The following is a 24,566-nucleotide window of genomic DNA, read 5'->3' as shown; positions in this document are numbered from 1 at the left end:
ATTGTAATTACAACTGTTAATCTGAGGAACAAATCACGTGGTAAAACAAGTTTATGTATTTAGAGTACAATACATGCCATTGTGGAAACTATTGAAGTGCAGATATGGCAAGAATCATAACTGACCGTTAAAGAGACATAACATTTGTTGTTCCTCATATCATTAAGGTCTAAAAGGAACACGGTTATATGGAAAAGCCATCCGATCATTTGTTTCCAAATTAAAGACAAAGTAGGCTGGATATTTTTATTTAAAATATCTACAAACCAAAAATAAAGACAACTGGCAGGGATACAAAACATGAATACAAGACTGTTAAAGCATAATACAAAAGTGCACCATTTATTACTATGTAGCATTCTGATGTGACATTGCAGTTTTAAAACAGAATGTGAACAAAACAAAATACATTGTCCAGGAATACTAGTTGAAGTGATCACTGGACAATAAATCATACATTAATGAATAATGTTTCCAAAAATGTGTAGACAAGTGAATAATGAACTGGAATTTAATCAGATGCTACAATATTTAAAAGCCCCGATATGTTGATTTGCTTACTGCTATATCCATCCATCTTTGTATAACTGGTATGCAGAAGCTACTACTGCCTTGAACAAAACTTACATAAACCTTAACAACTTGTTCCTTATAAACAAAACCTACAGTAAACATAATACAACTAACATCTGATTTCTTAAGTAATTGTTCAAGGCTCCACCAGTTTGTCACAAATACCCTGAAATAGTTCTTCAAACTTATAAACCATACAAATCATTGGTATTTCGACGCAATGCTGATAACACCGTGGACAGTTTTTCGGACTTCAATTTGGCAATCTCCTTGATAGTGCACAAACCATGGCCAGGATGTGAATGCTTAATTACATTCTTCGATACCTGAGAAAGAAGAATAAAACGTTACTAAGTTTTTACAATTTCTGAAATTATCTAATAAGGAAATACCAGTTTCTACTATGTGTGTATAAGACCAATCATAAACCTAGATTATCTGCATAGAAAGTTAAGACCAGAAAGCAAATCCTTTCAACAGGGACAAAATACAGAGAGCTGAAATTATTTGGTTAAAGAAAAAAAAATTTTTTTGACATGTATCATTTATTCTTGTTACACAAATGACACTAACATATCAAAATATCTTTAAATAAAAAGAAAAAGTAAAAATATTTTTTACAAATACAGTAAGTGTTCTTAAATTTGCTTTTAGGTCCGTGTGAATTTGAACAGTACTGTGAAGTGTGAAGCAATTACTGGGTTACTGGAGTCAGAGAAAAAAAAAAAAAAAAAAATGACTGACTCTATATTACAATTTACATTTACCCAATGTGTTAAAATGTCCAATTTCACATATAATGATTTGATTACTATCTCTATATATAATCTTCATTTGGATCTTGATCTCTTTGTCCGTGAATGAATTAGAAGAAGAAGCACTAGATGGCAGTAGAGAGGCAGCTAAAACATAGACATTGCATTAAGAATCTCCTCCAGGCTTATACTACTGAAGACTGTAGTACTCCAGTCACACCTCAAACACAGACATTCAAAATAAACAAATTGTTGTGCTTTAAATTAATTAATCTTTATATATAATCTTCATTTACATCTTGATCTGTGTTTGTCTGCGAATTCCACGCATGCGTAGACCACCTTCCAGTTTAGTACGTTGTTGTTACTCATGGATGTCAACAATGTGCCGGAATAACGAAAGGGGTGGTGGACAGTGTTACGCTGGTTAGCTCCTGAGGCCTGGTTAGAATGAGATTGCCGAAGATAAAAGGTACGTGCCTACGTAACATATAGAGTGAAAGACAGTGGGTAAAATGAATGGCAACGTAACAGCACGTTCCGGAAATTATTATTGTTACGTTGTAGCCGACGAGTGCTGCGCGTCTCACAGTTGTACATGCTCACATGTCAGTGAAGTGATCCCGATTTATGCTTTATGTGTTCCCCTTTTATAACCATTGCTCTGTGTATATTGCCTTATATACCCTTGAAGAGGGTACAAACCCTGCTCCTCCAGGAGGAGGGAAAAAAAAAAAAAAAATCACGGATAATTTGTTGTACACAAATCATTTGCTTAATCAGATTTCTGCCTTGAACTAAGCAACTTACTTATCCACTGAGGCAGTTATACCAAAACAGCCTGGTTTTTATATCATCTTAACATAAACCTAGTTCAGTATTTTTAAGAGCCTTAAAAGTAAACTGACAAGATCACAAATTTTCTGCTGATGGAAAAAAAAAAATCCTATAGGCGATTCTACCATCATCATACTTTACAGGAGGAAAGATGGGACCCCAGTGAAACATAATCCATATACCCATAGCTTCAGACTTGGTCTCATTAGACCACAAATCTTTCTATTATAGATCTACACAGTCCTCTAAATCGGTAACTTTACAACAGGATAGAAAGCACTTCGAGAAGTAGGTGGAGCTATGCTTCAAAATGCTTACAAGTTGCTGGTTTATATAGGTTTCAAAGCACCACTAATGGCATTAAAATGACGGTTTGACATTGAAATAAAATTGAAAAACAGGTTCCCTCTCCAGGGGCCTCATGTATAACGCCATGCGTAGAACTCGCACTATAACATGGTGTAAGCACAAAAGTCGAAATGTGCTTACACACAGAAAAATCCAGATGCATACTGCGTACTCCAACTTCCACGTTCTTCCACTACATAAATCTCGATCAGCGTGAAAAGTAACGCTCGTGCACGCGCTTTATGTAACGCCCCAACTCCTCCCAGAATTACGCCTCTTTGAATATTCAAATCAATATAAATCAACCTTAAGCTCAGCCTTCTGTGAAAAGACAATGGGAAAAGCACGGGGGAAAATAAGAATTTTAGCGAATACCAAGTGGAGGCAAAGGAAAAACATACTATTTGTTCAAATAAACCGTGGTATAATCAACAAAAGGAAGTTGATCGAATGACATAGCGTGTTGGAGAAACTTGAAAGCTCACGTTCACAAAATCGTAGTGCCGGAAATGAAGTCACATATCAAAGTCGCCGTGAAAAGGCGAGTTGTAGCCCACTGTCTGAGTGTCATATGAAAGCTTATTAGGGTACAAAGAAAAAAAGGCACACAGTGGGGAAAAAGAACGAAATATCAACTTCAATCTCGACATTTCCACTTTAATCACGTAGTTTATTTTGTCATTAAAGTAGAACATCATAAACTTCATCTTAAAATCGTTTAAATAAGCAGTTTCTCAAATCACATCGTAATTAAAGTAGCACATTAAATGCTTTGTTTTGTATTTGATCTTCTATGTGCTTTATGTGCGTGAATCACTACTTGCTTCTTAAACCAGCTCTCTTCCTCCAACTGGACACATAATCCATTACATTCGTGATATTACAGCTCTCTGAATAACTAAAATACTGAGATGTATACGTGATATAATTTTTGATGATGATAGGAGTTAAAGCACGTTATTAAACATGTGTTTCACTTCGATGAAATAATTTATTGCAGCAGTACTCAGGGGCTCTAGGCTTGTGGTGGCACTGGGCAGAGGAAGAATGGTGGCTCCTTAAGCCCGCCAATGTCAGTAAGGTAGCTTATGTATGGTGGATGGCCACGTCCGTTGCAGACACTGCATAGCCACCTCGTGCTCATGACACAAGCGTTTAACTTTTGCCGACATTTGTCGCTGCGTTTTTAGCTGTGTTGTTTTCTCTTTCAGTTTTATATTCAGTATATATTGGCGTAGCCGTCACTGCAGTCAGTGCTTTTCTTTCCCCAAGTAACCGATCGCCACACAATCAGCTCTGTAATAGATGTTAAGCCATCTGTAAGCTTAGCGCCGATTCTTCAAAACGTTTAATGAACATTGAAATATCTTCGTAGTACATGTTTAATTATTCTATCCTTCACGACACTCCCAGTGAAGAATATAGATTATTTAAATGAAGTTAAAGTTTTATCTGTATAATTTAATAAACATATTTTGCTGCATTTCACCTTAAAATGATATCGTCATCATATGTAAATATGCGCTTTATATAGTGGCTCAAGTTGTGCGATATTATAACTATAGTGCAGGTTTACAGTTGGGTGATTATACTTATAAGTACAAATAGTTCTACAAGGTGCAAATGATTGAGTGAATTAAAGTTCTTGAGATGAAACTGTTTCTGAACCGCGAGGTCCGTACAGGAAAGGCTTTAAAACGTTTTGCAGTGGCTGAGACAGCGTGTCCTTGAAGCTGTATACCGATAATTCTCTTTCCGATCAGCTGCTGCTGTGATTCACACTCAGATACAGTGATATAAATACTCCGAGTGGTGCAGTGAGAGTAATATGGAAAAAGATGATCCGCTGTGGCAACTCCTAACAAGAGGAGCTGAAAGAAGAAGAAGCAGTGAGAGTAACAACGCTAAAGCAGTTATGGTATTTGGAATACTATGGCTATTCCCTGGACCATTATATTGTTACAAGTTAATTACAATCAGATGCGTTACACTAATAAACAATATGCGGTTAGTTTCAGTGTATTTATAAAGCCGCGTCAGGAAAATAAGGTGTAACCACACAGGAACAGTAGCATTGCTTCGACGCTGGGTGCCACCAGTCTGCAAAACCGAGCGGAGAACTTGCGTACGACAAGGTATGAGGTACCGTGGAAAAGTGCGTGGCTTTACGCCAAGTGTAGGTTTTATACATCGCAATTTGAACGTGGAAAAGTTCTTATGCAATATCTCTGTGCGTACGCACCGTTTATACATGAGGCCCCAGGTCTGTCTTATAAAACATATGTTGACAAATTAGTTTGAAGGGAAGTATTCTATGCATTCAACTTTTTTGCATTTCCTTTATTAACCTAAAGCTCACAATAGCAAAATATTTTTCTTGATTGCTTCAACATTGAAAATTAACGAATAACATTAAAAAAATTACACAAAGACATTAATTATTTATGATTCTCTACATGCACTAAACCTTTAGCAAAAATAAAATGTGTCTACATTCAAACAAATAGCTTACTCTTTGAGGTAAAAAATAAGGAGCATCCGTTTCTATGATTATTCTGTCTAGTGGTATCTTTTTCACAGCCTCCTTTGTTTTGGCAGCACTTGAGTAAGTGACAAGTGCTGTGAATCCTACAGACAGATTAGGAAACTCCTGTAGAAAAGGCTCTATTACATCATAGCCGTCTGTAAAACAGTGTCTAGAATAGAAAAATATGCAATGAGTCAGTAGAGATAAACCACATTAAATATGTTTGGTAGGCAGATACTTTAAATTCACTACTTTTACTTATATAATTTAAAAAGACAGTCTGAAATAGAATGCTTTGAACTTAATACATAAATGGAAAACAGGTCCATTTTGAAAAATTACAATTTTAGTTATATATTTTGATTTGGTTAGTATTTAATTTGTTTACTTGCATGAAAATTATGAAATAGCAAATATTTACCGATGGATTTTGTAGTCTCTAGGTACAAACTTCCTCATAATCTCCAATAAATCCTTGTCCGCATTTCTGCAGTGAATAACAATTGGCTTTCGCAGGTCTACAGCCAAACGTAACTGTCGTTCAAATACCTGTGAAATCACAACAATGCATTTTCAACTCACTCATTCTTAGAATACAGGAAATACCAATTTTATAAAAGCTGTACAGTAAAACAATAAGAAAAACTAATATTACTCTGCTGTATTTAGCAGTCAAGATTTTACAATAAAAAAATATAATTTGTTATTGTTTTCACCGTTTTCAGTAACATAAGTGTCACTTATTTTCTCAAGAAATTTAATTTAAAAATGAATATTGGTAAAACAATCTCTGCTGTATCTGACATTCTCATATATATTTTTCACTTACGGGTGTACTCACTTTTGTTGCCACCGATTTGGACATTAATGGCTGTGTGTTGAGTTATTTTGAGAGGACAGCAAATTTACACTGTTATACAAGCTGTACACTGACTACTTTACATTGTATCAAAGTGTCATATCTTCAGTGTTGTCAATATATATATATATATATATATATATATATATATATATATATATATATATATATATATATATATATATATATATATATATACACACATACATATATATATATATACAGTATATTTATACACACTCGCCTAAAGGATTATTAGGAACACCATACTAATACGGTGTTTGACCCCCTTTCGCCTTCAGAACTGCCTTAATTCTACGTGGCATTAATTCAACAAGGTGCTGAAAGCATTCTTTAGAAATGTTGGCCCATATTGATAGGATAGCATCTTGAAGTTGATGGAGATTTGTGGGGTGCACATCCAGGGCACGAAGCTCCCGTTCCACCACATCCCAAAGATGCTCTAGTGGGTTGAGATCTGGTGACTGTGGGGGCCATTTTAGTACAGTGAACTCATTGTCATGTTCAAGAAACCAATTTGAAATGATTCGAGCTTTGTGACATGGTGCATTATCCTGCTGGAAGTAGAAGGGATGGACATGGTCAGAAACAATGCTCAGGTAGCCCGTGGCATTTAAACGATGCCCAATTGGCACTAAGGGGCCTAAAGTGTGCCAAGAAAACATCTCCCACACCATTACACCACCACCACCACCAGCCTGCAGAGTGGTAACAAGGCATGATGGATCCATGTTCTCATTCTGTTTACGCCAAATTCTGACTCTACCATTTGAACGTCTCAATAGAAATCGAGACTCATCAGACCAGGCAACATTTTTCCAGTCTTCAACTGTCCAATTTTGGTGAGCTCGTGCAAATTGTAGCCTCTTTTTCCTATTTGTAGTGGAGATGAGTGGTACCCGGTGGGGTCTTCTGCTGTTGTAGCCCATCCGCCTCAAGGCTGTGCATGTTATGCAGCAAAGCATTTGTGAAGCCACACCTCGGTTGTACCAAGTGGTTATTTCAGTCAAAGTTCCTCTTCTATCAGCTTGAATCAGTCGGCCCATTCTCCTCTGACCTCTAGCATCAACAAGGCATTTTCGCCCACAGGACTGCCGCATACTGGATGTTTTTCCCTTTTCACACCATTCTTTGTAAACCCTAGAAATGGTTGTTTGTGAAAATCCCAGTAACTGAGCAGATTGTGAAATACTCAGACCGGCCCGTCTGGCACCAACAACCATGCCACGCTCAAAATTGCCTAAATCATCTCTTTTTCCCATTCTGACATTCAGTTTGGAGTTCAGGAGATTGTCTTGACCAGGACCACACCCCTAAATGCATTGAAGCAACTGCCATGTGATTGGTTGATTAGATAATTGCATTTATGAGAAATTGAACAGGTGTTCCTAATAATCATTTAGGCGAGTGTATATACAGTCCCGATCAAAAGTTTAAGATCACTTGAAAAATGGCAAAAAATCATATTTTGCATGGTTGGATCTTAACAAGGTTCCAAGTAGAGCTTCAACATGCAACAAGAAGAAATGGGAGTGAGACAAAACATTTTTTGAGCATGCAATTTAATGAAAACAACGTAAACTGAAACAGGCTGTTTTACAGCTGATCAAAAGTTTAGGTCCACACCTCCAAAAAAAAACCCGTAAACCCCCCCAAAACAGAAATCAAACTTCCAAATATGAACTCAGTACTGAGTAGCTCCACCGTTATTGTTGATCACTTCAAAAATTCATTGCGGCATGCTTGATGCAAACGTTTCCATGAGGTGAGTGGGAACATTTCTCCAAGTGGTGAAGATGGCCGCACGAAGGGCATCTACTGTCTGGAACTTTTGTCCATTTTTGTAAACTTCCCTTGCCATCCATCCCCAAAGGTTCTCAATTGGATTTAGATCAGGGCAACAAGCAGGATGGGCCAAAAGAGTGATGTTATTCTCCTGGAAGAAGTCCCTTGTCCTGTGGGCATTGTGTACTGTAGCGTTGTCCTGTTGAAAAACCCAGACGAGGGCCCTCAGTCATGAGGAATGCTCTCTGCAACATCTGGACATAGCCAGCGGCCTTTGATGCCCCTGCACTTCCTGAAGCTCCATTGTTCCACTGAAGGAAAAAGCACCCCAGACCATTATGGCGCCTCCTCCACTGTGGCGCGTAGAAAACATCTCAGGTGGGATCTGCTTGCCATGCCAGCAACGCTGGAAACCATCAGGACCATCAAGGTTAAATTTTTTCTCATCAGAGAATTAAACTTTCTTCCACCTTTGAATGTCCCATGTTTGGTGCTCTCTTGCAAGGTCCAATTGAGCAGTTCTGTGGCATTCAAGGAGACGAGGTCTTTGAAGACGTTTTTTGTTTTTGAAGCCCTTCAGTCTCAGATGCCGTCTGATGGTTATGGGGCTGCAGTCAGCACCAGTAACGGCCTTAATTTGGGTCAAGGATCGTCCAGTGTCTTGACGGACAGCCAACTGGATCCTCCAGGTCAGTGCTGGTGAAATTTTTTTGGGTCTTCCACTTGACTTTTTTGTCCCATAACCCTCAGGATCATTTAAGAAATTCCAAATGACTGTCTTACTGCGTCCCACCTCAGCAGCGATGGCGCGCTGTGAGAGACCCTGCTTATGCAGTTCAACAACCCGACCACGTTCAAAAAGGGAGTTTTTTTGCCTTTGCCATCAGAACATGCGACTACCTGACAGAAACTGACAATGAATCCACATCTTTGCGCAGATTTGGCCTTTTAAAGGCATGTGGTCCTAAAATCTTGATCAGCTGTAAAACAGCCTGTTTCAATTTAATCGTTATTTTCAATTAATTGAATGCTCAAAAAATGTTTTGTCTCACTCCCATTTCTTCTTGTTGCATGTTGAAGCTCTACTTGGAACCTTGTTAAGATCCAACCATGCAAAATATGATTTTTTGCCATTTTTCAAGTGGTCTTAAACTTTTGATCGGGACTGTATATATATATATATAAATATATATATATACATATATATAAGTCCTCCCTATTGCCACTATTTTCTTCCAGCACTTGATTGGAACATCCAGGGAATCAAGGGATTTTATCTCTCCAGCATATTCTGGGTCTGCACCGCAGTCTTCTCCAAGTGGGACATGCTTAGTACTCATCCTGTATGAGATGTCCAGAAGGGTATCATAACTACAAGCCTCATCTCAATTTGGAGAGTCAGAAGCTCTACTATCAGTTGCTCTCATATTGTACTGGTCTGCAGTCTTTCAAGGAGAATGGGCCCAGCATCCCTGTGCATAACAGTCATTTTGACTGTGTGTACTCACAATCTCATTCTTTCTATTTACTGTTCGGCAGACTTAAAATATTAAACAATCCAAATGACTAATGCAATCCCTATCCAATTCTGTGTTAAAAGCATGTTTCAAAACTCAAAAGTCATAAATTATATTAGGGTTAATGAAATCAAATTTACCATACGTCAACAGCACACATCCCTTTCCCCTTTTTTTTCCTTACCTTGTGCTGCTTTAAGATGTCCGTGGAACACTTGTGGGAATAGTCGAGTCCAATCTCACCAAATGCTACTGCTTTTGGATGTCTCATTGCATTGAGGATAGTGCTCTCCTGTGCAACCGAATAATACTTTGCAAAATGTGGATGACAGCCAAAAGCTGCCCAAATTTGGTCTTCTGCGAGCAAACTCTCCCATAAGTGATCCTTGATCAAGTACCTTGGATTACAAAAGTCAGCTATGCACCCCTCATATTCAGTTGGGAAGGTGCTCTTGTATTTGTTCTTAAAGCTGGAAAAAGATCCCTTAAAAGCCAGTTTAGCAAAAAGCATATCCAAGTGACAATGGGTGTCAATAAACCCATGCCTGTGCCGTTTCTTTGACATTTCTAAAAAATCATGTAAACTTTCTGCATCAGCTTCCTGAGACATATAATCGGAATCCACACGTAATAATCTACTACAAGTGTCTTGTGAATATTTTTTTCTTATGCTCAAATTTTTCACTGAAAAGTTCAAATCAGAGGAATAAATAGGCAAAGGAGAACTATGATAGATGGCGGATGTGACATTTCTGAGGTCAACAGGTGCCAAAGGACTGCTTTGGGGGTAGTAAGAATAATAATTAACATTGTTACTATTGCTGTTTTCTTGGTAACAAAAACTGCCCTGTGTGTCAGTCAAAGGAGAAGACTGTATGCTGTTCTGGAAGCTTGTGTTACAGTTCTCCTGTGGGCTACTCCAATAATTAGACATGCAGAAAGGGCTGCCATAACTCTCATTTGAAAATGTTGATTCTTCATGTTGGTCCTTCTTCAAATGTGTCGAGTTAGAGCAAAATTCATCTTGTGAAAAAGTCTTTACATCAATGTTGTCACCATCATCATCTGACCAGTCAGGATCATCAAATTCATCTTCTTTTGATACAATGCCCTGTTAAAAGTAAAAATATAATCAATTGTTTTTGATTATTTTCCAACCCTTTAAATAGGCATTTAACCAACTTTGTGAAATTTCTCCCAAATAAACCACTACTTTAAGCTTTGAGTATTTAAAACAGTTTCCGAAACTCTTCCTAACCACCAGAGGGAATGCACGAAGAACCCAAAATGAGTGAAGGAGAACATCTAGAAACACAATAACATTTACTACAACATGTACTATTTACAATATGTAATATTTTGATTCTGAAAAATAAAAAAAGGACAAAAAGAAATGGGCAGAGACAGTGTATACTTAAAATAGAAAAGCAAAGGTGTTCTGGACAGTAATAGGAAAAAATGTTAAAAAAAAACAAAAAAACACCGTTTTATGTACTTCTAAACAAGTGAAACCAAAAAAAAAAAAAATAAAATCCCATACCTTGTTAAACTTTTCTGGAAGACTGATCTCTCTTTCGTCTTCTACATCCCTGAAGTCCAGAGGAGCAGTATTGCTCACATGATGTTTCCTCTCTAACCGTTTCTGTTTATCGTCTGTCCCCAGTGTAGGAAAAGAATATTTTCCATGAGCTGTCTTGTGCTCTTCAACATCTGAAGTTGAATCCTGATTTCTCTTTTCTTTTTCAGATTTCTTCGGATATTTACTTAGTACATCTTTTCCAAATGCTGCAGAAATTGCCTTGAAATAAATTAGTTTGCACCCCTCTTCATTGCTAACACTTTTTCTTTTGCATTTCTGAGGCTGGTTTACAGATTTCTTCTCTGAATATTCAGATGAACCAAAACTACAGTTTGGTGAATTTTCAGTAGTTTCTATCTGCTAAAAAAAACACCAATAAGTCAAAGTGCATGCAATTTAATTTTTTAACAAAACATGCAACAAAAGTTACAATAGTTTGAGAATTTGTGCAGATAGGATTTATTAATTAACTGATAAAACAAAGTAATAACATATTAACCTGCAAAATGTGGTTCTGTCATCCTTGTTTATAAACCCATCAAACACATATCGTCAAAAGTCATGGTCTGGACACATGCACCCTTATAGACTGTACTTCAATTCACACTATAATATATGCCGTAATTTTTACATTATACAAGCTCCCATTGTCTACATTTTTAAATGTAATTGTGCATGCTAATACATTTCAGTATTGTTTGGTTACCACTAATAACAGTGGTATAAAATAAATATTTATCCTAATTTACAGCGGGTGGGGGATAAACTTCCTCACTAAGTAAAGAATACACAATGTTTTAGCTGTTAAGCCATTTGTTACATCTTAGTGTGTTCTTCATTACCAGACAAAATGGCTGGCTTCAGAGAGGAAGAGTGATTCATTTCATAACTGTGTCAAATAAAAATAATAATGAACAAGTATTCAAGAAAGAAAAAAAAAAAAAAGGTCATGCATGGGGGTAAATGTTTCAACACTCAAAATGAAGCATGTCAGCAACACAGAAGGGTAAAACTGAAACTGGTACTTTGCTATAATAAGTATAATAATAAGTTAAAATTTTTTACATTTATTAGATGCTTTTATCCAATTCAATTTACAAATTGCAAATGAAGTAAAAGACAATGAATATCAAGGCAGTTATTCAAGTGCTAAGCTACAATATCTGACAGGTGCAAATTGAATAAACATGTAACGCCAAGCAACATAAAGTTGCAGGTGTAAGGGGTAACTAACCATTTAAAATTCACAAATTCATCAATTAGAAGTTACTAGAAATTTCCCCAAAATATTTTATGCGAACTATAGTGGTACATTAATCCATCCACCCATCTGCTAGATCCACTTTATCCTGAGCAAGGTTGTGTGGGAGTTGAAGTCTGTCTCTTTCAATATGTACTAAAGGGTGAATTACTTTTTGTTGACTTTAACATACTGTACACCTGCTGTTATGAACCATGATAGAATATACTTAATAAGGATGCATTATGGAAGCTACAAGATGTGAACAGAATTAAATTACCTTATGGTTTTGAGAATCAGGGCTGCTTTTAACGTCTTTCCAGAACAATTTTTTACGTATTTGTAAATTGTTCTTACTGTAATGCCCAGATGCCCCTGGTTCAGAAAAGGATGGAGTTTCCACACGTGTCGCTTTTTTGTCTTCTGGGCTCATCATTTTCAGGCAGACCTTTGGGAAATTAAAGGACATTTTTGAGTTAATCATCTAGCAATGTAAAAGTAACTTGTTTGAGATGTTCTTGAATTTTCTGGGTCACTCCAAAGTTTTTGTAAACAGCAATTTTTTTGGGCTGCCACTTCAAATTATAAGATCAAGCTACTACAGAAAACGACTCAAAAATAATTTTATTGTAATGCATATAAGTTCATTTTGGCACACTTAATTTAGGTAAATAAAAATAATTACTGATAGAAGGAAAATAAATTAGACAATTCAGATTTAATACCTAACCAAATCATTGAAAATCATGAGCTAATCACTTTCCAAATGCCTTGTTATGAAAGTGAAAGATGAGATAAATTCTTACCAATATGAATCAAATGAATTATATTTATCCTGACTCATTTTGTTATACTTATACAAAGCAATTTTTGAAATCCATTACATATTATATGCCTCTAACAGAACAAGTTAACCAACTGTAAACAAAATTACTCCATCCCACCCCACAAAACGACATTTCGATTCACACACAATTATAAACATTTCACAAATGAATAAATGACAATCAGCAACAGAGAAAAGCAAGAACAAAATTAAACCTCAAGTACAGACTAAACATGCTTACTCTACAGAGTGTGAGAAATTAACTAATGTAATCAGCCACAATGGACTGAGAAAATTACACCAGAAAATACCAAATACACTTTGAATATTAAAGTTATGTTCATTTAAAACGTTTTAGAAAGATTCATTTAAGTTATTTAAAAAAAAAAAAAAAAATCAGAAGTGGTCTCCCCTAGACTTTCTCATATACTCCGATAGTTGAGGATATTTGAGGAGTAAACCACAAGACAATTATTTTTATATTATGCACATTAAAGAACCATCAGCAACAAATCAAATCAAATTAGTAATATATTAAACAATTATTATAAAAGTATATCTGTTTATCTGAATAAACTGGACTCTACAGCTGCATGAATAAAGTACCACTTCCGGTTAGCAGAAATACCTCAAAAGTTGATAGAAATCTTTGGTTTTTTTTTTTACCTGATACTTGTATGCTAAATTTGGTCGACCTAAGTGAAAGCGTACTCAGGTTATTGTGTTTATGGTATTTTCGGACTCGGGGAGATCTTAAACGTCGAGATTTTGTCAAAATCGAAGTTTTTGACAATAACAATACTTTTCCTATACTTCATATATGAGAAAGTAAAAAGCAAGAGAGGAAGAAATGGAAATATACTGAATTGGTTGCTGAGGTGAGATTGTGTGGCTGGCAGGATTTTATTAGGCTGATGGAGGAAGCGTAACTGGATTTGCTGCCAAATTGACCATGTCACTGCTGTTGGAATTCAATATTAGGGGTTGGGTTGTTGAACGTGCATTTATAAACTTAACCGTGGCAGCAAAAAGTGCCAGTTCGTGGTTGTGATCTAGGAGGCAACAGAGTGTTTGGGGAAGGAGAGCTAAACTTGGTGGTACTTAGTGTTATTATCAGTATTATTATTATTAAGCAGAGACACTGTCATTTCGAACACTTTGAGCCACCAGTATTCTGCTGTGAGCATGGAGGGGGAATGGGTTTGGATGCCAGATCTCACTCATGAAACTCCTGGAGGGGTTCTGGGCTTAATTCAATGAAACACTGACAAAGAAAGGTGCCCAAGTGAAGTGTCTGCAGTAAAATGCAGTGAATTGTGCTGAACTATTGTAACAATACTACCAATACTGATGCTCTGTGTAAGTTAGGTCAGAGCCGACTATACTTCCTTAGAAGGCTGGCGTCCTTCAACACCTGAAATAAGATGCTGAAGATGTTCTACCAGACGGTTGTGGTGAGTGCCCTCTTCTACGCGGTGGTGTGCTGGGGAGGCAACATAAAGAAGGACGCCTCACACCTGCACAAACTGGTGAGGAAGGCAGGCTCTATTGTAGGCACGGAGCTGGACAGTTTAACATCCATGACGGGCGCTGAGCAGACTCCTGTCAATCATGGAGAATCCACTGAACAGGATCATCTCCAGACAGAGGAGCAGCTTCAGCGACAGACTGCTGTCACCATTCTGCTCCACTGACAGACTGAGGAGAACCCACACTATGAGACTCTTCAGTTCCACCCGGGGGGGTAAACGCTAACATTATTCAAAGTTATTGTCTGTTTTTAACCTGCATTTTTATTACTTTTTAATTTTATATTGTTTTTTGTATCAGTATGCTGCTACTGGATTATGTGAATTTCCCCTTGGGATTAATAAAGTATCTATCATACAGATAGGTGTGGGTAGGCAGGGTGATTACAGGACGATTTAGATTTTTTTTTTGAGGTGGGCTGTGTTGGTGGAATTAGTGGTTAGTGTGCAGCCGCATTATATCAGTACAAGGGATGTAACATCTTAGCCTGTGTAATAATGTATTCATTCAAATATTGATATTGGAATTTGATTAGACAAGTGAAAAAACAATTGTAAATGTTGAACTGAAATTTCCAATAGTCAAAATAAAATTATAGACTTATCTAAGAGAGCAAAATGGCAATTGTTAAAATAAATCCTACATATAGAGCAATCTTTCCAATTAAAAACGTGTTCCTTATAGCTACGTACACTTTTAAGTGTTAAATTAACACTGGAGATGTTTCCTGTATATAACTCCATACAAGTCAGTGGGGGAGGAAATGTCTTTTCAACTTGTCAAACGGAAAACGCAGATAGCGGAAGATTTGGAAAAAGATTATCCGCTGTGGCAACTCCTAACGGGAGCAGCCAAAAGAAGAAGAAAAATATCTCCAATTTGAATTCTGCCAGATCAAACCATAACTCCCAGCAAATGCCCGCTCTGGTTTAAAGACAACCATTTGGTCGGCTTGTGCCAATCTAGCAAGTCCGATTACCCGAGGCAGCCGTCCACGTGGGACGTTGTAAAGCAGCTCTATTAAGTACAGATACATTTCCACGATCAAACATATATTCATCAAATCAGTGGTCCTCAGCCGGAAAAGGGTGGTGTGCCCTCTCAGGGTTGGGGGAGAGATCCTGCCCCAAGTGGAGGAGTTCAAGTATCTCGGCGTCTTGTTCACGAGTGAGGGAGGAATGGAGCGTGAGATCGACAGGCGGACCGGTGCGCCATCCGCGGTGATGCGGGCTCTGCATCGGTCTGTCGTGGTGAAAAAGGAGCTGAGCCGTAAGGCAAAGCTCTCAATTTACCAATCGATCTACGCTCCTACCCTCACCTATGGTAATGAGCTATGGGTAGTGACCGAAAGAACGAGATCGTAAATACAAGCGGCTGAAATTAGTTTCCTCTGCAGGGTGTCTGGGCTTTCCCTTAAAGATAGGTTGAGAAGCTCAGTCATCTGGGAGAGGTTCAGAGTAGAGCCGCTGCTCCTCCGTATCGAGAGGAGTCACATGAGGTGGCTCGGGCATCTGATCAGGATGCCTCCTGGACGCCTCCCTGGTGAGGTGTTCCGGGCACGTCCAACCGGGAGGAGGCCCCGGGGAAGACCCAGGACACGCTGGAGGGACTATATCTCCCGGCTGGCCTGGGAACGCCTTGGAATTGTCCCGGAAGAGCTGGAAGAAGTAGCCGAGGAGAGGGAAGTCTGGGCCTCTCTGTTTAAGCTGCTGCCCTAGCGACCCGACCTCGGATAAGTGGAAGAGGATGGATGGATGGATTTAGTACGACCGCTTAAATGTTACAACAACTTGACCTACCAATCTGTCCGCCATGGAGCCAGCGCGGTCTACGCTGAGGAGGAAGAAGGGCGCCAAACTTCACCCCGTGGAAAGCACGCGCTGCTTTTTTTCACCCCGGAACGGAAACAGCGACGCCCAACCTCCCGCCCTTTTTTTTTAAGTTGAACTTTTCCTCGACACGGCGATAATAATAAATTCTAAACTTGAACATCAACGAGCCATCATAAAATGCACATTAATATGGATCGAGTTCATTCTTAACCCCTGGCACTCAATTTCACAGGCCGAAATACTTAATACTGGACAAACATTTCATTTACGCATAAGCGGTGCAGTACGACGTGCGGTAGTAGCCATTAAATCCAATTGGCTATTTTCCCAACATAATACATTCATTATACAAACATAATTAATATTATGCCGTGGAAAATCTAACTCGCCACTCGAGGACAGAAGAGAAGACGTCCAAATAAATAAAAATACGACGACGAAAACGTGTCAGTTACAAACACGCCGGGAATGGCCTTGCTCAGCAAAACTCACAGCGTATGTTTCATTATGTTTGAATAAACTAAACATAAATAAAACACAACAAAAAAGATAAATGTATGTTTACTTACATGCGGAACCAACAACTATGTTTACTAGAGGAAAAATCAATGAAATAAAGTAACGATCAGTTGATCCGGACGTGGAGGACTCGAACCCAAAGACAGGAAACAGCCAGGTCTGCGGACGTCACTGGGCCGGAACCTCCGTGCAAACTGAGCCGCGGCACGTGACACCGTTTCCTGTGCAGCAGGTGTGTCACGAGGTTGCCAGGTCAGGACGGGGTTCCTCATTTTTAGGGGTGGATCAGGGCTATGGGGTAAAAAAAAAAAATGGCGGGGGCAAATATAAGATAGAGCATTTCTTAAAAAGTTGGGGATTTTTAAAAATACAATTATTTCCTATGGAAACAGACTTCCATACCTTCCACATTTACTGCACCCCCAAATGCTTGATTAAACCATCATCCAGCAATAGCCAATATGCAGAACAGACGCTTGTCACGGCTTCGCTCACTCATCTCAAAGCTCTGGTGAAATTAGTCTGGTCGTGTCACAGCAGTCGAGACAGGTCGGGGATTGATGAGCCATCAGACAGGGCCATGCGTATGGATGATCAATCGTCTCGACGTGTCTAACGTGTCGACTAGGTTATGATTTCAATGATTACCTTTGCTTTTCTAAACGATATTTGTAAATATCCTCAATATACTGCAAACCTATGGCATAGGAATGTACACTGAAAGTCAGAGTTTTTCTTCAGAGTAATTGAAAACATTTCATTATAACTTCACTATTTGCCATATTTTAACTAAAATACGGAAGTCATCAGCCAAAAAAACACCTCATCTTTTTTAGCAAGCAGAGTCTTCTTAGTGTGGATCCTACCATTATATCATTTTTTTATAAATCTTGCATTTAGACTCTCTTTATGTTCTGCTAGTCTGATTTTCAAATTGTAATGTCCGCAACAAAAACAGAATAAATCAAATTGTAAAATGGAACATCAATAAATAAATAACAAGGTCACATACCCCAAAGATGTCTAATTTAGGTTATATGGATTTCAGTTGTTTTTAGGGTAGACTTTCAAATACCTGTGGTGGGCTGGCACCCTGCCCGGGGTTTATTTCCTGACTTGCGCCCTGTGCTGTCTGGGATTGGCTCCAGCAGACCCCCATGACCCTGTAGTTAGGATACAGCGGGTTGGATAATGGATGGATAGACTTTCAAATACTTCTTTTGCCATACAAAGTTGTAAATGGGTGGCGCAGTGGTAGCGCTGCTGCCTCGCAGTTAGGAGACCTGGGTTCGCTTCCCGGGTCCTCCCTGCGTGGAGTTTGCATGTTCTCCCCGTGTCTGCGTGGGTTTCCTCCCACAATCCAAAGACATGCAGGTTAGGTGGATTGGCGATTCTAAATTGGCCCTAGTGTGTGCTTGGTGTGTTTGTGTGTGTCCTGCGGTGGGTTGGCACCCTGCCTAGGATTGCCTTGTGCTCTGTGTTGGCTGGGATTGGCTCCAGCGGACCCCTGTGACCCTGTATTCGGATTCAGCGGGTTAGACAATGGATGGATGGAAGTTGTAAATGGCTTAAACCCCTTACATAATCCATCCTGTATCCCAGAACATACAGTGTACTGCACTTGCTAGTTCATGGAAAGCTGCAAAGACTGGTAACGTGTGGCAGAACTATTCAACTTCTTTTCATTTTTCATTCATCTAGACCACGGGTGTCGAACTCCAGGCCTGGAGGGACTCAGTGGCTGCAGATTTTCATTCTAACCCTTTTCCTAATTAGTGACCAGTTTTCACTGCTAATTAACTCAATTTCCCTTCATTTTAATAGCCCTGTTTTTAAGGATTCAGTCCTCTCAATTGATTCTTTTCTTCATTAAATGGCAGCCAAACAGAAATGAGACGTGAAACAAGCCAACAGATGACCAGCTAAACTGGAGTTTCAACTTCCAACCAATGTCACTCTAACCAGTTTTTTAATGAGAAGCCAGTTCTCGCTGTTTATTAAACCCGTTACTTAATTCCACGGCTTGTTGCGGCTCCCATTCTGCTACAGCAGACATTTCCCAAACTATTGATTTTCTGTTTCTGATTATTGACCTGAGATCAACCTTACAGAGACCCTCACCTTTCTTTATGTTCAGATAATGTGGTTAGCTGGTAACCTGTTTGCTCCTTTTGTGTCTCATTTTTGTTTGGCTGTTAAATAAGGAAATTGAAAGAACTAAGGGGTCTGAGTTGAGTTAATTAAAACTAAGGCAAAAGAAGTTAGTTAGCAGAAAAAAACAGGTCACTAATTAAGAAGGTGGTTAGAATGAAAGCCCACAGCCATTGCAGCCCTCCAGGACTGGAGTTCAACACCCCTGATCTAGACTTTAAACAGGGAGTCCCCAGGAGCATCAGCATTGAATATGTACTGTATATATATACTACGAGGTGTGGCAGAAAAGTAATGAGACTGGCAACACTGCAATTGATCTGGCAACGCTGCGCTGTTGTCCTTGATAGAGCACGTGTATCGGTCCCCTCCCATAGCTCAGTGCGAGTTTCAACTCCTTCCGTTAACTACGTGATTTTTGTGACTGCTATTAGCGAAGTTGTGTTTTTGGTTGTGCGTCACGCAAAATGGAACAGCGGAAATTGGAGCAACGTTGTGCCATTAAATTTTGTGTTAAGCTTGGAGAATCGGCAAGTGTGACGTTTGAAAAGTTAAAACAGGCCTATGGGGAACATTCTTTATCCTGAGCTCAAGTTTTTCGCTGGCACAAATCATTTTTGGAAGGCAGAAAACACGTTGAAGATGAACACCGTTCAGGGAGGCCTTCAACTTCGAAAACTAATGAAAACATCGAACGTGTGAACACTCTTGTGAGATCAGACCGTCGTTTAACATTAAGAATGTTGATTGAACAATTAAATTTTGAACAGATTTACCGTTCATCAAATTTTGACTGAACATTTGCACATGCGAAAGGTCTGTGCCAAAATGGTGCCGAAAAACCTCACAATTGAGCAGAAGGACAATCGAAAAAACAAGTGTCTTGATCTTCTTGACAGAATCGCTAATGAGCAACGATGAATCGTGGATTTTGAATACGATCCTGAGACCAAGAGGCAAAGTCAGGAGTGGCACACTGCAAACTCTCCTCGACCAAAGAAAGCTCGACTGAGCAAATCGAAGATCAAATCAATGCTGATTTGTTTTTTTGACAAAAGGGGAATCGTCCACAAAGAATTTGTTCCTCCAGGACAAACTGACAACCAAGTTTTTTTATAAAGACGTCCTTGAAGGGCTCAGAAAAGGGTCATTTGCGTGAGACCAGACATTGCAGACAAATGGATGCTCCATCATGTCAACGCCCCATGTCACACTGCCCTCTCCATAACAGAATTTTTGACCTCAAAAGGCATTCCTGTGGTTCCCCAGCCCCCTTATTCACCTGACCTCAGTCCGTGTGACTTTTTCCTTTTTCCTAAACTGAAAAATGTCCTCAAAGGAGATCATTTCGGGACTTTAGAAAACATCCAAAAGAGTGTAACGGACATGCTGAAGACCATAACGGTTGAAGACTTCCAGCGCTGCTACCAACAGTGGGAACAACATCTCCATCGGTGTGTCGCTGCCCAAGGGAACTACTTTGAAGGGGATAACATTGATGTTTGAAAAAAATAAAAACTTTGGTAAATAAAAAATTAGTCTCATTACTTTTTTGCCACACCACACCACACCATATATACTAAGGGGGGTATATATATGAATGGCTTTGCCCCCTACTCGCTTCACTCGCCCACCCTCCTTTCCAAATAGGGGCGCACTACAGGCCGGCCAGTTCGCGTCTCTGCTGCTCGGGGCTGAACACACGTTAAGGAGATGTGGTCGGATCAGCTGCTGCCGAGCTGCGTGTTCTGCTTGTCGCGCTGCACGTCGATCATTTACAAGCCTGTACAGCAGCAGTCCTTTTGTCTCACTGCCTTGTCTTGTGGGACGTTAAAGTGTCTCTGAGAAAATCACGTATCGTGTCCATCCAAGCCTTCCAAGATTTTTTTTTTTAATTGATATATATATTTACAGTATATACACAGTATATACATATCTAAATACACATTTGTACACACACACACATACACGTATATATATACACTAACGATCAAAACATTTAGAACACCTCGGTTTTTCCAGTTTTTCTTCAAATGCAATCAGTTGAAATGCAATGAATGACCTACAATAGTGAAAAGGTATGCAGTAAACTGCCAGAGTTTAAATTTAAGGTTTAGGTTAGTAAAAACTGAATAAAAGGAAATTTCAGAATATTACAAATGGTCTTTCTTCAGGGAACAACTAATAGGTTACAACCTACAGATGCTCTGCAGCAAATGAAGCCTTGCAAATTGAAGCAAACAATTTGCACAGGTGTCCCAGTATGTGTCGATTACTTATAAACCCTTTGTGTGTCTTAAAGCAGAATTGGAACAGACTGAGTCATTCATTGTATTTGAACTGATTAAATTTGGGGAAAAAAAAAATGGAAAAACTGAGGTGTTCTAAAACTTTTGATCGGTAGTGTATATAAATATTTTTATAATAATAATAATATAAAAATATATATAATATAATAATATATGTATAGATATATAGATGGATAACAAACCATAATAGAGTATTTTCTTTTTATCAAAGTAATTACGGCAACTGTATGTTAAAAAAAGTTCAGTTTCATATTTCATTTATTTAATCTGATTTGTTATTTATTTGAAAATGAAATTGTATTTGGGTTGCATGAATGAACGACTAGTCGTAAGTGAGCAGTGTTCACCAATATTTTCTTTTCACTGAGCTGTTATTTTCCCAAGTCTCTGAAACTTCTTCTACTATGACACCTATTCAAAGTGTCTCTGATTTAGTTTCATTCATATGCTACACATATAAATAAGTTTCAAAAATACATAACCTACATTTATGGTAAAATAATGCTGTTTTAACTGCATAGTACAAAAAGACGTTTTTTCTTTACCTTTGATGCTGCCCTGTGCCTGCTTCTGCGCAGAGACTTCTCCTGACGCATTGTGTGCGTAGTCCTAATGTATTTTACTTTACTATTATATAAATCTTAACTTGAGTACTTCATTTAACATGCATTAACATTCCAGAAAATGAAGGAGGTAAAGCAATATCTGCATTACAGAGTAACTATTAACTTTCACTTTCTTACAAAGTGTACTTTTCTTTAGCGGTAATGGAATGTACTAATGGTGGTTTGTAGGCGGAGGGGCCGTGTCACAGGGAGCTGTGCAACCTTCAGAATTCTGCCAAGCTGTACCAATCTTAGCTCTTTTTGATTTCCTCCCCCAATGTTTGTGCCAGTAGGCAGCTCTTATCTCTTTAAAGGAATGTTGTAGAACTTTTAGCGCTTTCCAAATTGTTCTCTTAGTTATGCAGTTGAGTAGGCTTAAAACCAGACTGTTTTGTGATGGCCGACTGGTTAGTTCTGCTGTCTCTTATCTCCAGGGTTCTGGGTTTGATTTCTGATTCGATCACTGCATTGAAAGAGCACTCAGAATCCTAAAGACACAAAAATATTGAATATGGAGTTTCAGACTCCAAAGGGAGTGGAAATATTGGACAAAGGAATCTGCTTATGTAAATAAATACATTAACAGGAACATGCTGATGGGTATGATACAGGAGGCAATTCAAACCTACAGCGGCTTTGGTTTTCCCAGTCCGGTAGCTCCAACCCAGCAGCACCTCTTCTTAGAGAAATGTGAGAGTGCATGAAAGGATCAATCTGTATCAAGCATGTTTTTATAATACGGGGTGGGCAGAAGTAGGTTTAAAGTTGTGAGAATGCGAAACATAAAGTTTATTCTTGTATTATTATTTATTCATTAATTATTTATCTCGTTATGTGTCTTCTTCTTCTTAAAGCTATTGTAATAATCATAACCTGCATGTAATTTTTCATACAAACAACTGTTAACCTACTTTTTGTCACCCCTATATAAACATATAATTTTCAAACACGCTTAATCCAATTCAGGGTCATGGAGACTTATAATTATAACAATAACAGTAATACATTTTATTTGTATAACACCTTTGTCACCCTCTCCTCTCTCTGTCTTTGCCATGCTCAAGGCACTTGAACTTAGGCTCTAGGACTGAAGACTTAGGTTCAGTCTTGACCCTCTTTACTACTTGTTATAACTCAGATTTACCAGCTTTGAATTTAGTCCCATCTCCTTCTTTAAAAGTATATACAGTATATTGTGACAGATGTCCAGGGACATTGCCCTACCGGGACGCTGGGAGAGGGACAGTATTTTCCCTGGAACATGAGAGGGCAGCCTTCCTGGGTTGCATGGGTGCCAACCCTGTGGGAGGATGTGGTTACCGCCAGGGGTCGCCTGGACAGCCCCAGAACAGTGGTCGACAGCACTTCCGCTACAACAGGAAGTGCTGTCAGAAGAGGAGCTGAATCGGCTTGCGGCACTTCCGCCACATGCTAATCAAGAAGCACCTGGAGCACTTCCAGGTGCTTTATAAAGGAGGCCACCGCACTCCACTCGGGGCTAGAGTCGGGAGGGAGAAGACAGGAGCCTGAGGAGGAGGAGAAGGTGGCTGGACACTTAGAGAGAGAAAGAGTTGGCCGGTTTAGGCATTGTGATGCTGTTTGTCACATTTAAAGGAAATAAAGTGTGTGTATTCGGGACATTTGTTGTCTGTCTGTGGCCGGGCGGGTCTCTCACTATATATATATATATATATATATATATATATATATATATATATATATATATATATATATATATATTCTCTTTAATAAAAACCCTGTGTGTCTTTTGGTGAAGTGCGCATGCGAGGGCCACGCCACACATTGTACCATGCCCCGCCCGTGCGCTCAGCACCGTGGACGCACACACACTGGAAGCTGGCCGCACAGTGATTGGCCTAGCCGCGCATGATAAGCAAATAAAGCACACACACTGGAAGCTGGGCACACAGTGAATGGCCTTGCCACGGCTGCGCATGAAAAGATATAAAGGACACCATTGCTGGGGAGAGTGCTGATTGGGTAGTGGCTGCCGTGCACATAAAATCCGTTGCTGTGGAGACGCCACACATAAAATAATCAGCTGCACACCGCCACAGATTAAAATACTTGCTGGGGAACTGCACAGTACTTGCTGGGGAGACGACACAGGCACGATTATCAGCTGCACGCCACACATTACATCAGTTGCTGGGGACACTCTGCTGATTGCCCAATGTTGTGACAGAAAATTAAAGTCATATTACAGACATCAAAGCCAGTTTCATTGTCAGAGAAAATGACAGGCATTTTACGGAAATACAAACCAGTATTACTGTGAGAGAAAATTAAAGACACACAATACAGTGATGCATATTACAGCCACATACAAGCCAGTATTACTGTAGGAGAAAATATTCCAGACTTATCTACTAACAACATGCCACCCAAAAAAAGGACACGTCAAGTTGGACAAAAGACACAGACAATCAAATCCTATATAAGCAACATCTCCTGGAAGAACGGTCAGCTCAACAAGTAAACATCAACAAAAGAAAGGCTGAAAGACAAAGAAAAATACGAGCAAATAGATCGATTGAAGAAAAAGAAAATGAGCGTCAGAAAAACGCTAAAAGAGAAAGACTCAGAAGAGCAAACCTTAGAAAAGTTGGCATTTACTTGCCAGAACCAGCATTTGGCCACGGTCAGTTATATGTTGCATTATCAAGAGTTAGAAGTTTTCCAGATGTTGTTGTCAAGGTTGTAGAGATTCATGAACAAGGCAAACTGTTGCC

The 24,566-nt window shown here is 39.0% G+C and overlaps 1 protein-coding gene across 4 annotated transcripts; it reads right to left on the bottom strand.

The window, feature by feature from the left end:
• Positions 1-51: 51 nt before the first annotated feature.
• On the bottom strand, positions 52-21,909 carry tatdn2 (TatD DNase domain containing 2). 4 transcript variants are annotated; one of them, XM_039772762.1, is made up of 7 exons: positions 21,754-21,909; positions 12,322-12,489; positions 10,763-11,161; positions 9,407-10,333; positions 5,462-5,589; positions 5,026-5,209; positions 52-899 (listed from the first exon to the last, which is right to left on the bottom strand). In XM_039772762.1, the coding sequence occupies exons 1-7, from the start codon at positions 21,802-21,804 to the stop codon at positions 759-761; spliced, it is 1,998 nt and encodes a 665-aa protein (XP_039628696.1). In that variant the 5' UTR covers positions 21,805-21,909; the 3' UTR covers positions 52-758. The 4 variants fall into 4 exon arrangements, with proteins under 4 accessions (XP_039628696.1, XP_039628697.1, XP_039628699.1 ...); XM_039772763.1 differs by having other exon boundaries at positions 10,763-11,158; positions 21,754-21,906; XM_039772765.1 differs by lacking the exon at positions 21,754-21,909 and adding an exon at positions 16,197-16,290.
• Between the last annotated feature and the right edge of the window lie 2,657 nt (positions 21,910-24,566).

The sequence above is a fragment of the Polypterus senegalus genome, chromosome 12, assembly GCF_016835505.1.
Source record: "Polypterus senegalus isolate Bchr_013 chromosome 12, ASM1683550v1, whole genome shotgun sequence".
Taxonomy (NCBI): domain Eukaryota; kingdom Metazoa; phylum Chordata; class Cladistia; order Polypteriformes; family Polypteridae; genus Polypterus; species Polypterus senegalus.
Note: the sequence above shows the minus strand (reverse complement) of the source record. Positions and strands in the feature narration are given on the sequence as shown.

Bases quoted from the DNA above. Each gene is read 5' to 3' on its own strand.
- tatdn2 (XM_039772762.1), bottom strand. From the start codon at position 21,804: ATGCGTCAGGAGAAGTCTCTGCGCAGAAGCAGGCACAGGGCAGCATCA. The intron at 12,490-21,753 runs GTAAAGAAAAAA...AATTTCCCAAAG, and splicing joins GGCACAGGGCAGCATCAAAG to GTCTGCCTGAAAATGATGAG. The intron at 11,162-12,321 runs GTAATTTAATTC...TGTTTTTTTTAG, and splicing joins CTGATTCTCAAAACCATAAG to CAGATAGAAACTACTGAAAA.